The sequence below is a fragment of the Zalophus californianus genome, chromosome 4, assembly GCF_009762305.2.
Source record: "Zalophus californianus isolate mZalCal1 chromosome 4, mZalCal1.pri.v2, whole genome shotgun sequence".
Classification (NCBI taxonomy): Eukaryota; Metazoa; Chordata; class Mammalia; order Carnivora; family Otariidae; genus Zalophus; species Zalophus californianus.
The window spans coordinates 117,830,168-117,842,605 of NC_045598.1; the positions used below are offsets into that span (position 1 = coordinate 117,830,168).

At 45.6% G+C, this 12,438-nt stretch overlaps 1 protein-coding gene across 1 annotated transcript; it reads right to left on the minus strand.

Annotated features, from left to right (window-relative positions):
• Positions 1 to 1,098: 1,098 nt before the first annotated feature.
• Positions 1,099 to 6,567, minus strand: PENK (proenkephalin). Its single transcript, XM_027614604.2, has 4 exons — positions 6,422 to 6,567; positions 6,281 to 6,337; positions 5,655 to 5,796; positions 1,099 to 2,059 (listed from the first exon to the last, which is right to left on the minus strand). Exon 4 carries the CDS (start codon positions 1,886 to 1,888, stop codon positions 1,397 to 1,399), a length of 492 nt encoding a protein of 163 aa, XP_027470405.2. The 5' UTR covers positions 1,889 to 2,059; positions 5,655 to 5,796; positions 6,281 to 6,337; positions 6,422 to 6,567; the 3' UTR covers positions 1,099 to 1,396.
• Between the last annotated feature and the right edge of the window lie 5,871 nt (positions 6,568 to 12,438).

Consider the following 12,438-nt stretch of genomic DNA (forward strand, 5'->3'; position numbering starts at 1 on the left):
GGCTCTGAATGGTGTTGACCTCTTGCACTGATCAGGAGGAGAAGAGTCTTCTAATAGCGCATGGCCATGTTTGATGTCCTGGGGACCCCAGCAGGGCTGGACTCAGAGGGACAGACTGCCCAGGACAGTGGAGCTGCCTCATCAGAATGGAGCACACAGGCTTGCACATGGGTAGACTGCACGGCAGAATTTTGGGGAAGCACACCAAAAGAGGGAATGGGGAAGGGTCCTGGAGAAATGACCTAGTAGATGGGAGTTTAGCTGCAGGTGGTTTCAATTAGAAAAAAGGAGGACATGTTACTTTTTTTGTTATTGTTCCCGACTGTTGCCCCAAATGGTTTAATTAATATGAAGTGGCCATAAGCTTCTTTGTGTGATAATTTGCCTTCTAAAACATCCGTAATACCATTTCCAGTGATCTGGTCACCAAATTCCTTCATTCATTCCTTTATTCACTCATATGTCCATTTGTCAGATACTGGAGAACTCACCATTGGTTGTGGTGTAAGGATACACACTAGTGAATGATATACAGTCCCAAGCTCTTCCAATTCTTGTAGTGACCTGAGTGAGAGATCGGGAGCAGGAGTGTAAGGACATTGCTCGGCAAAAGATGAAGTTTGGGCTCTGCATTCTATTTCTATCCTTCAAATGCTGGGCAACCTTGGTTCAGCAATTTAACCTCTCTGGGCTTCATCTGCATTTGTGAAACGGGGCTAAATTATCTTTCATTTCTTATTAATTTCTAAAATACTTTGTTGAAGAAAACAGACATGCACCTCTGAATGTAAGTGAGATTTCCTTCTATAGGGGGGCATAGCTAGTTTCTCTATTAGGCTTTGGTTTTTCTTGCTGTATCTGATTTCCAGAAATGAGAGTGGAAACGCACTGTACTTTGCTCAACGTGTTCACTCACGTAGGATTTTATATACAAGGAATTACATGAGAAATGGTTTTGCAGCCTCGGCTGTTGGAAGAGAAGGAGGCCAGTGATGATGCTGCCCAAAGCAGATGGCTTCAGTGTTTTTAACCTTAGGATTTACAGTGGGAACCGGAAGGCGAGTGAGGACCTCAGAGAAAAAGAAACTTACACGAATGTCATGCAGCTGGGGTAAGGGGTTTATTGTATCTATTTACAAGTAAGCATTTATTGGTGTTTTGTCAAAAATAAAGAACAAGGGAACAACATCACTGTAGCATGAGAACAACACAGCTGCAATAGACCGATACTGAGCATAAACATGGTCAAGAGAACACAGAACCTGAAGTGAGCACTGTCAGGTTGTATAGTTAGTTATCCAGACAATAAAGGCAACTCTACAATGCAAGCAATATGCGATAATAGGGGGCAGAGGAAGGCTTGCTGGGGCCTGGGGTTCACTGGCTGCCAAGGGGATTAAAATCTCATAAATCCTCCATATCTTTTCTCCATCTCAGGAACTTCTTTGGAGTAGCTTTCGCCTTCTTCGTCGGAGGGCAGAGAGTCGGCAAAGCGCTTGAGGAAGCCCCCGTACCTTTTCTGGTAGTCCATCCACCACTCGGGGCGACCAACTCTTCTCATGAAGCCCCCATACCTCTTCTGCAGCTCTTTGGCTTCTTCTTCCAGCTGGGGGCTTCTCTTTAAGGCTCTCATGAAGCCCCCGTATCTCTTGCTCACTTCTTCATCCTCACCAACCTCTGGGTGGGGGCCACTTTCTCGGTTCTCCCCGGTTGCCAGCAGCTCTTTGAGCAGGTCTGAGGAGTTGGCCAGGAAGTCCTCCCCCTCTGCATCCTTCTTCATGAAGCCCCCATATCTCTTGGCCAGGACTTCCCCTCCATTGGCCTCTTCTTCTGGCTCCTGAGGATAAAACTCATCCATTTTCTTCATGAAGCCTCCATACCTTTTCATGAAGCCCCCATACTTTTTGGCCAGCACATGGCTCTCCTCAGCCTTGCTGCTCTCTGTGAGGGCAGTGGAGCCATCTTGGGGAAGCTCCAGCTGAGACAGCTGCAGGAGCTCTTTGCAGGTTTCCCAGGTTTTGAGAGAGGGCAGCTTCCCTTCACATTCCAGTGTGCAAGCCTGGGAAAAGAATTCCATTTAGTGATACCAAGAGGCTTTTCTGACTTCATTAGGTAAACACGTTTTTGTGAACCACAGCATGTGTGCTTTGATATGGAAACTCTCATACAATAAAGTAATTGCCATTTTCTTACTACAACTTTTCAATATACCGAACAGGCAAATCAAAGGGAAATGGAATCTTTGTGGGTAATTAATTGAATCAAATTAGAATTTTTCTTTAGAATTTTAACAGATTGTATCTGCCGTGCCACTTCAATATTGTAAAAGACCTTTTCCACCCAATTTTAACCTAGATTGGCTGCCGGCACTATCTAATTTCACTGGATAATTTTCCACCATTGATCGCATTTTGTTTGAGCTTTTTCTAACCAAGAGGGAGATATTTCTCTTTACTTAATTAGGGACATCATCCCGATTCCTTTTATCTTCTTGTCTTACAGGTAAAATCAATATTAATAATATAAGGTTTGTTTACTTTTCTTGTGTTACTATTCTATCTGGAATGGCATCTAGTATTCCTGCAAATACTTTCATTCTTTAAAGAAAAACAATTTCAAAACAAATTGGAAAAGAAAGACATTCTAAAACTCAATTTAAGTCCTATGAGTTGCATTATGACATACTGATTTGCTGAATGTAGAGATGATTTGCTCCCCCTGCTTGATTGAAAACAGACTTAAACAAATTAAAACAGATTTAATCACCTTGAACCGAATGTTTGTATTGATGAGCTCTGATACGAAATTATCATATGCAAATGTTCACACATTATTCATGTTTCTTAACATTTAGTTACTGGTGTACAAAAAAGTTTTTATTTTCCCCCAATGGAAATCATAATCCTTGACAAAATGGGAATGAGAAATGATCTGTATATAATTCCTTCTTTTTATTATATAATAATTAAATTCTAATCATTGTAAGATTTAGGCTATGTGTTCTAATAATCTTGTTAAGATTCTCTTCTGTTTGACAGATCACTTGGGTATGAAAAAGAGAACTACTATTGCATGAGCATTTATAAAGTCTATATAATATTTCTGGGCACTTCAGGCTTTTGATAGCTGCTTGAAGTATACTTATAGAATGCAGGTTACAGACCCTTGATTTAGATAAACCAGGTCCTTTCTTTGTATTTAAAATATATTGGTATAGGGGCTCCTGGTGGCTCATTCATTAAGCGTCTGCCTTCGGCTCAGGTCATGATTGGGATTGAGCCCCACATCGGGCTCCCTGCTCAGTGGGAAGCCTGCTTCTCCCTCTCCCACTCCCCCTGCTTGTGTTCCCTCTCTCGCTGTGTCTCTCCCTGTCAGGTGAATGAATAAAATCTTTAAAAAGTATATATTGGTATATTAATTTATATAAAATACACACATATTATTTTCACATTTCTTGCATTGTGAGCATTTCACCAGCTCTTAATAATTATTTAAGCTTTGTGTCTAAGAAAATTAAATATATGCATATATAAAAATCTAAAGATGATCCAGTTAAAATGATCCCGTGTTATTCTTGATATCTAAGAAATAAAAACATCATTAAAAACGTAAGATGTTAAGGTGTCCATAACATTTCCATTTTAAAATGAAATGAAATTAACTCATTGCCAAAAATTACCATTGAATATTTTGTATACTATTACCAAAAGGCTTTTTAATGTTGGGATTCCTTCAAAAAGAAATAATGACAAATAAGCAGAATAAAACACTCATACTAAAGAAGTCATGTTAACTTATAAGCCTCTATATAGGTCTATGCATTTTTTTGGTAGTATTTATCACACTCTGTGTTCTATGGTCAAGATCATATCAGACAGTAAATTCAATTTGGACATCAATCATGGCGTGCCTGCTTAGCTTTGCATCCACCAGAGAACCAAGCACAAGTGTCTTTCAGGTGGTAGAGCCTCAATATTTGTTATGTTGATTCTACATAGTTTTAGTTAGGCAGCCTCATTTCTCCTGTCTTCTGCATCTGAGCTGAAATTCTAGAACTGCTATAATACCAAGAACATAGTCATTAACAAAGCCTTTTGTCACAGAGAAAATAACAACCCTACATGTAAGCCCCAATAAAAAAACCAGTCGGTTAAACAAATCAGAAAGACAAAAGACAGATAAAGGGGAGTGTTACCTCTATTTAAGAGGCCACATTTCATCATGGCTTAAATACAAAGCCCTACTCTGTGTCTTCTCTTTGAGGCCATGTTAGTTCCTGCACAAATGGAATGAAGTAGATCAGGTAACTCAAGCAAAACAAGCAAACATTTAACCTGAAATGTATGCCTTGGGTTTTGTGGAAATCTTTCCTTAATTTTCATCCCCGTTTTATGCATCTACATCACAAAATTTCTTCAAAGGCTCCAATGAGTAACTTAACTCCTTGGATTAATACATTATTCTCTACTGAGCCTTTTAAGTCATCACACAATTTCCACAAATTGAGAAAACAGCGCAAAGGAATCACTGGAGGAGCGAGTTAAACTGAAGCTTCCTGGGGTCCCAAATTCAGAGATTCCGATTCAGTAGAGCACCAGGGGCGATTTAAGAGCACGGGGACTCTGACCAGAATGAGTATTCTTTTTGTTTTCAGCTTCTCCCCCCCACCCCCAGCTCCGGTCATGTAGTTTATCTTTGCATTGTTTTTTTTTTTTTTTTTTAAAGATTTTATTATTTATTTGAGAGAGAGAATGAGAGATAGAAAGCACGAGAAGGAAGAGGGTCAGAGGGAGAAGCAGACTCCCTGCTGAGCAGGGAGCCCGATGCGGGACTCGATCCCGGGACTCCAGGATCATGACCTGAGCCGAAGGCAGTCGCTTAACCAACTGAGCCACCCAGGCGCCCCTATCTTTGCATTGTTGTCACCTCTTTGGACCCTGGCCACCTCTCCTGTGCCTATTTCATAGCCAAATTAAACTGTTGTCTTAGCAGCTATCACAAAAGTACACCCAAGATAAGACAGAAGTTGAATTCCAGAGTCACTTGCCTGTAAGACGTGCTGATCTCTTTCTCTCCAGTCTACTGTGCACCCCCCCTTCCTCTCCCTTCCTCCCGGTCCCAACCCTTTCCTCTCTCCTATCCACAGGTGAGGGGAAGGGCTTGAGGGATTTGAGGATGAAAGGACTGGAGAAATGGAATCCAAAGAAAGACAACGAAATGTCACTAATAAAAAATGACATTATTTGCAGGAAGGATGGGAGGATGGATTGTGTGGAAGGGGTCCTTAGTGGGACATGTTAGGACCTGAGGTGACTGAGCATCTTCCTTGGGACAGGTGGGGCGACAACCTAGTGCTCTCCGAGATGCGGAAGAGAGCGCATCTCGGGGCTCCTGCATCCCCAGGGTTAAAACGAACTTGGTTTGTGTGGCAACACTGCCGCCCTCCCCGGTCCCTAGATGGTCGCAGGTCCCGAAGCTGAGAGCTAGAGCGGGACTTTTGTCAGCGTTCGGGGAACAGTCGGACACCTGCGTCACCAGAGATCGGCGCCGCGGCGGCGGGACCGATGGCGTGCAGGCGATGCGCCCTGCGGCCTCAGGCCGGGCTGAGTGCGCACTGACTCCGCTACCAGCCCACCCACCGCGGCTACACTCACCAGGGGGTTGATGTCAGTCGGGCGCGCCAGGCGGTAGCTGCACGTCGCGCAGTCCTGGCTGCATTCCGCCCTCACGGTCGCCAGGAGCCCCGGGCCGAGCGCCAGCAGCCAAGTGCAGAGTCTCAGGAACCGCGCCCATGGGCTGCAGGGAGAAAGGGACGCGAACTCCGAGCGTGCAGGGCGCAAAGCGGGTCCCTCCGAGGGACCCCTCGCCGGGACAGTCCCACCTGGGGATTGTCGAGCAAGAGGTCGCAAGGATGCGCCTTTCTGGGCCCCCGCCCGGCCGGCCGACACCGCTCCTGGAAGCCCAGGGGCAGATCGCCTCGCGGTTCCCAGGTTAACACGGCCACCCCGAACCCGGCGATGCCCAGGCGCTCGGCTCTCTTTCCGGACTTATACTGCCTCAGGAGGATTCTGGAGAGAATACCCGAATGCGAAGACCCAGATGTGAGAGAACGGGAGCCTTGGGGTGTGGGGGGCTTTCACCCGGCTCACAAACAGGGACCAGAAGAAAGTTGGGGCACCCCATGCAATGAATGAAACGCCGAGGGAAAAAAAAAAAACCCGAGCAGGCGGACGGCCCCAAACGCACGCAGCAAAGGCGCAATTTGGACAAGTTCACTCACGTTGACGGCGATCCGATGGCGCAGGCTGGTCGGAGACATCCGGTCCCAAACACTGCTCTGGAAGGGAGAGAAGAAGGCAGGTGTGAGCCCAGCGGGCGTCGGGGCGAAGCGTCCGGGTGCGCGGGCAGACGCGGGCCTCACCGTCGCGGTCCTCTGCGTCTGCGGGGCTCAGAGCGCCTGCCTCGCCTGGCCTCGCTGTCCCGGGGCTGGTGGCGGCTGGAGCCACTTTATAATTAACCCCCAAGCCAAGGAGGCGAGCGTGCCCCAATCGCCGGCGGGCTGCAGCTGACGCAGGCCCTACGCCAGCCCCGCGCCGACGTCCTCGTGGGAGGGGTCCGTCCCGGCCCCTGCAAGCGTCCCGGGGGTGGGGGGCGTGGGGTGGCTCAGCTCGCGGCTGGGTGACACACTGAGGCAGTTAGGACATGTGGGGAGAGAGTGGGATGACATCAAGTACTCCCCGAGTGAGGTCAGTGAAATTGCACTCCGTGGGGTGCGGGCTCCAGGGACGGAGCCCAGGTGGAGGCGTTAAGAGGGGCAGGTGGACGGTCTTAGATTTTTGGAATGTGCTGGAGACCCTTTGGGCTAGTGAACCTGCCCTTTCTCAGCCTCCTCCTGGGGCGGTGGGTGGTCGCGGTGGATGCCAAACAAGGCCGTCCCGAATGTCATTTATCCACCAGTCTGTTCCCCTCATTGGACTCCCAGTTCCCTGCTGCAGCGTCCAACAGCGCCGGGCGCATGTGGGCGCTCAGTTAATGGTCAAAGGAAATAATGAAACTTACTGGGAATCTTAAAATCTAGGGACTGAGTTTTCCCCTTGCACGTTAGTGAGACCCCTTGCCAAACGTGGACGGGAACAGCGTTCCTCTGGGGACCGCAAGCCGTTCAGCCGCCGCGGGAGCGGACTCCTCTTTACCCAGCTTCCAAGGCAGGCTTCCGAGTCGGGGACACGCTGCCTCAAGCGCGCTGCCTAGGGTGTCCTGGGAATGTTTGATGAGTGAGAGGGGCTGCGGGGCGGGTGTGATGTCAGCGTGCCAGGACTGTAGGGGCAAGAGGGAGACGAGGGACGCGGTACACCTGGCCGTCTGGGGCTTGGGGGCGCACATCCGCTCTGCAGGGAGGGGGCCGAGAGCCAACGGTGGGGCCTGGGGCTGTCTGTTGAGACCCACTCAGCCACTTCCTAGCTCTGCGGAAGATTGCCAAGGGGCAAGTTATTTACCTTGTGTAAGGCCTCAGTTTTCTCATTTGGCAAATAGGAGCAAGAGGTAATGCGCCATTCCTAAGATTCCGGAGAGACGCAAATGAAATAATGGACGAAAGCCTTTAGCCTGTGTCTGACATATAGAAAGTCCTGGCAAAGGTGTATCTAATCATCTGTCATCCGTCATTCATCAACCTTTCGGTTTGTTTATCACCTACGCAGCATACATCTTGTTTATTTATCCATCCATGTGTCTCTTTATCCGTTTTGGCCCTAGAGGGAAACCACAAACGGTTCCAGAGCCCATACACAGAGAGGGTCTCAGGTCTTTCCCAGCCGCTTGCGCCCTCTGCAAGGATGGACCACAACCTCAGCCTTCGCAGGTACCAGCAGCCTCAGGGCTCCCCAGGCTCGGGGCGCGCTGCATCTCCCATTTTGGTCGCTAGAGGGCAGCGCTCTCCTGCGTAGGTTTGGAAGAGCCGAGAAGGGATCTCAGTGCCCGCTCCGCACCCGCACCCCGAATGACCGCAGAGCTGCAGGGGTGCACGGTCTGCCTTCCGGGCAGGGGCAACTCTGCAGCTGGGGACCTGGAAAGGGGAGCTCTGGGGTGCCTAGCCCTAAGAAGACGGCATTGACATCTTGCCAGAAAAACATAACGTGCCGCTTGGCCACTTTAGGCTCTTACAGGAGGGGGCTGATGGTGTCATCTGCAGCAGCTTACCCTCCCTGCAACGGAGAGGAGAGCTTACATCTGTGGATGCGATTTCCTCCAGTGGCCTGCGCTTTGTAAAGGCAGCGGACTACACTGCAGTACTCCGTGCAAAAGGAGTGCACGAACAAATCCTACCCAAAAGGAAAGCAGTCTTGCTATATCTGGGCACCGGCATGCCGGGCATCACCCGAGAACTTTAAATACACAATCAGGGACGAGAGGCTGAGACATATATGTGTGTGGAATGACCACACCACGTGTGGCTTCCTTAGGATATGCAGTGCTAGACACGAAAGGCTCCTTAGAATCTCGGAAAGATATAGAAGCTTAAGGTTGAAAAGGGTTTTAGGTATAATTTATTCCAACCCTCATTTTATAGGTGGGGAAAATTGAGGTCCAGAGCGTCCAAGTGACATCCAAGTGACCGGCCCAGACAGTGGCAAAACCAGATTCTGCCATACCTTTCTGGGGAGGCCTCCTCCCTGGCATCTACCTCGGGTTTGGTTTGTGTCTGTTGGAACAATTAATGTCTGCTCTGAGTTCCTTTCTCTTCGTGAATCTGCGTCTTTCTCTGCAGCGTTTTAAATGTCAGGAAAGAGAGTAAGGGAAGGGGAAAGAGAGGGCTGCCCCCAGGAGAAGTTCAAGGGCACTTAGTGTCCCAGTACTGGGCCAGTCTTTGGGACACAGTGAGTGCTGAATAAATGTGTGTTGCCTGAATGTTGGAAGGGATGAGGGAAATGGTGAGGGGTCGGTACTGTTTGCATGCCCCAGGGATGATCTCTTCCATTCCCCTTCTCCGTCTTCCCTGGAGGCTAAGGGGCATGCATTTTTGTATTCATTTCTTTATATTTTAGTGGTGGCAGTGGGTTGCAAGGCATTCATCTTTTCATGATCCTGTAAATATTTATTCCAAACTCATAGATATTGCATTACCTTCTGGGAAAAGGCTGCTCTAGAAATCAGACTCAAAAAAGGGAAGGGAAACTTCTCTTAAGTCATTTAATTCTGATTTCTGTGTCAGGATCAAGATCTCTCTTTCTTCTTCTGATCCTAAGGTCCCAAACTTTAGACAAAAGGGATTTACTCCAGAGACCAGAAAAAGGTGATTTGTAAAATCTTTCTGATGAATGGTGCTCTGGGAGCTGTAGGAGGGATTTTAAAAGTCCTTGCAATGTCCTCTTTTATCATTTTCAGGATGGAAGATGCCTAATTTGAATGACGTCCTTTAGGTGCCTGTTTGTCCCCCTGTGTCCTCTTCCTCGCCACCCAGATACAGATACTTTATTGTGGAATTGCTATCTCTCTGCCCCTCAATCCCTAACATATCAGTAGTGGGAACACAGCAGTTCTGCACTCCGCACTCCGGGGACTGTGTAATGTTTCAGCATAAAAGTGCCACGTTCTAATATTTCGGATGTTTGGAGTCATGCCAGAGGCAGAGTAAATTTGCCTGTTTTCCGTTACAATCTAAGGTACATGCTTTGCAAGCTAGGATTCTGTGAGCTAGGCACATTACGGTGAAGGATCCTGTTAAGAAATTCTTCAGACTGGCTCAGAACACAGGTCACAGAGAGATGGTAAGTGGGATTGGTTGGAAGGAGATGCTTTGAGGGTGTGATAAATCCCCACTTCAGGGAAAATGAATGCTGGTACATTCTCATTCTCATCCAGGAAACAAAATAAACCCCTTAGAAGAAAAAGTAAGCTGATACAAAGTTGCTCCTGAGTGAGTTTAAATAATAGATAATGTGTCAATGTGCTGGAGAGAGAGAAGAGGGAGGGGCGAACAACAATAAAAACATCAGGGAAGGGAAACTAAACTCAGCACATCAAACATAATGTATACATATGTGTAAACTTGGAATTGCAATAGAGTTACTAAGGTAGGCCTTCAGGTCTCAGGAAAAAATAAATTTGAGTATTAAGCATCAATAAAACAAGTTACAGGATGACTCATTAGATTAAGAGAAGATATAGCTGGAATCCAACCAATAAATGGATTCTTTTTTTTTTTCCTCCAGGAATCTGAATCTTAATTTTATTTCTTACTGTAACAAGGAAGAGAAAATTTAATTTTAAGCAAGGTATGTTTTATAATGTTAATAAAGAATAGAAAGTTTTTAGAATAAATCTTACAAAAGAGGTACAGGGCCTTAACAGAGAACATTAAAAAATGTTAATGAAAAACACTTAAACCTAATAAATGGAAAACATAATCCCTAATTTGGTTACTTCCTGTGGTGTCATTTGTCTTATTCCTCTATCTCCTGCATTTCCTAGAAACTGGAATTTATATCTTAAGTCTTAATAGATTCAAATTAAATATATTTTTGGCTAGATTATGTCACAGGTGATATTTCGACTTTATATTCCATCACATAAACATACCTGGTTATCCCCACCATGAGTGAAGCTAACTAAGAATAACCACTGAATTGGGTGATTGACCACTTGATTGGAATGATCTTCAGATTCTTATCAGTTACCATTGGTAAGAAATTATTCTTATGCTCCCTATAAAATTTCTAACAAAAGTAAAGAGTCTAATGACATTTCCCTGTTTTCACTGACAAATATAGTCCATTTCTTTTGCTAATACAAAAATATCTCGAACTCGGACTTTTTCATACCACGTGTTTAAAATATAATGGCGAAACTCTAATTCACAGATGGTACAACCAATCCCATGCAGCCAGTTTTTAAGTACTACCCCACATCCTCCACGGAGAAATAAATTTCCCGTATTTTGAAGGTAGAGATTTGGGCTGTAGTTTGCCTTTTGCCTCTAGGACCCCTGCTCAGCTCATCCCCTCCTTCTCGCTCCTGACTGGCTTCACTTCGGGTTGTGACACGATGCTCCTTGGGCACAGGGAAAACACCCCCTCTAGCACCTCCATGACCCCTTCTCCAACAGAAGTGACATGTCCTGTGTAACCGGCTGCTCAGTAATGTCCAGGTGCTAGAGCCTTGTCTTGGCTACCACACCACGTTGCAGTGTTGCTGTAAGTTTGGAACGTCACTCATCTGGCTCTTTGGTTCTGGGATGGGTGGGACATGCTATCAGACTGCTCGAATCAGGTGGCCTTCGGAGGAGCCACAGATGAGGCTGTGCTCAGTCTGAGGTGACTGTCCTGAGGACTCTAACAGCCTCATGTCCGGGCCAGCTGCCCCACAGATGGAAGAGAGAAGTATCTTCTGGCATATAAGCCCATTCATAGCAACCTGTTTGGGAAGCTCTAAGTTTGTGCAAAGGCTGCAAGCTGAAAAAGTTTAGACGTTTGAAGGACTCCCGAGTAGCTTGACTTTTTTATTTTATTTTATTTTATTTTATTTTATTTTATTTTATTTTATTTTATTTTATTTTATTTTATTTTATTTTATATTTTTGATGTTTTTTTCAAATTTTATTTATATTCTAGTTAGTTAATATACAGTACAACATTGGTTGCAGGAGTAGAATTCAGTGATTCATCACTTACATACAACCCCCATTGCTCATCATCACAAGTGCCCTTCTTAATCCCCACCCCCCCACCCACCTCCCTCCATCAACTCTCAGTTTGCTCTCTATCTTTAAGAGGCTCTTATGGCGTGTTTCCCTCTCTTTTTTTTTCTTTTTCTTCCCCCTCCCATATGTTCATCTGTTTGTTTCTTAAATTCCACAGATGAGTGAAATCATATTGTATTTGTCTTTCTGTGACTGATACTGACCTATTTTGATACACTCCAGCTCCATCCACGTCATTGCAAATGGCAAGATTTCATTCTTTCTGATGGCTGAGTAATAGTCCATTGTGCATATATACCACATCTTCTTCATCCATTCATCAGTCGAGCAGCTTGAATTTTAAAAAAGATTTTTGGAAATGCCTTGAAGAAATTTGATAGCCACACCAGACAACCAGTCATGTTAGAAAATTGTATTACCTCTTTGGACCTAAACTTTATTTAATAACTTGACTTTGACTTGTTTTTGGTTGTGTCCAAAATCAAATTGCATTTCCCACCTGCAGGACCTGCAGAGAAGGCAAAAAATATTAATTGAATGATTGAATGAAAACATCCACTAAGGAAACAATTTCCACAATTGAGGCAGTGCTAGAGGAGAAATTCTAAATAGGTTTTGAGAAACAATAAATCCCTAGAATAAATACAAGGGCTCCAGTTTACCTGGAATTCTTTTTTTTTTAAAGATTTTTATTTATTTATTTGAGAGAGAGAATGAGAGAGAGAGAGAGTACACGAGGG

Bases quoted from the DNA above. Each gene is read 5' to 3' on its own strand.
- PENK (XM_027614604.2), bottom strand. From the start codon at position 1,888: ATGAAAAGGTATGGAGGCTTCATGAAGAAAATGGATGAGTTTTATCCT.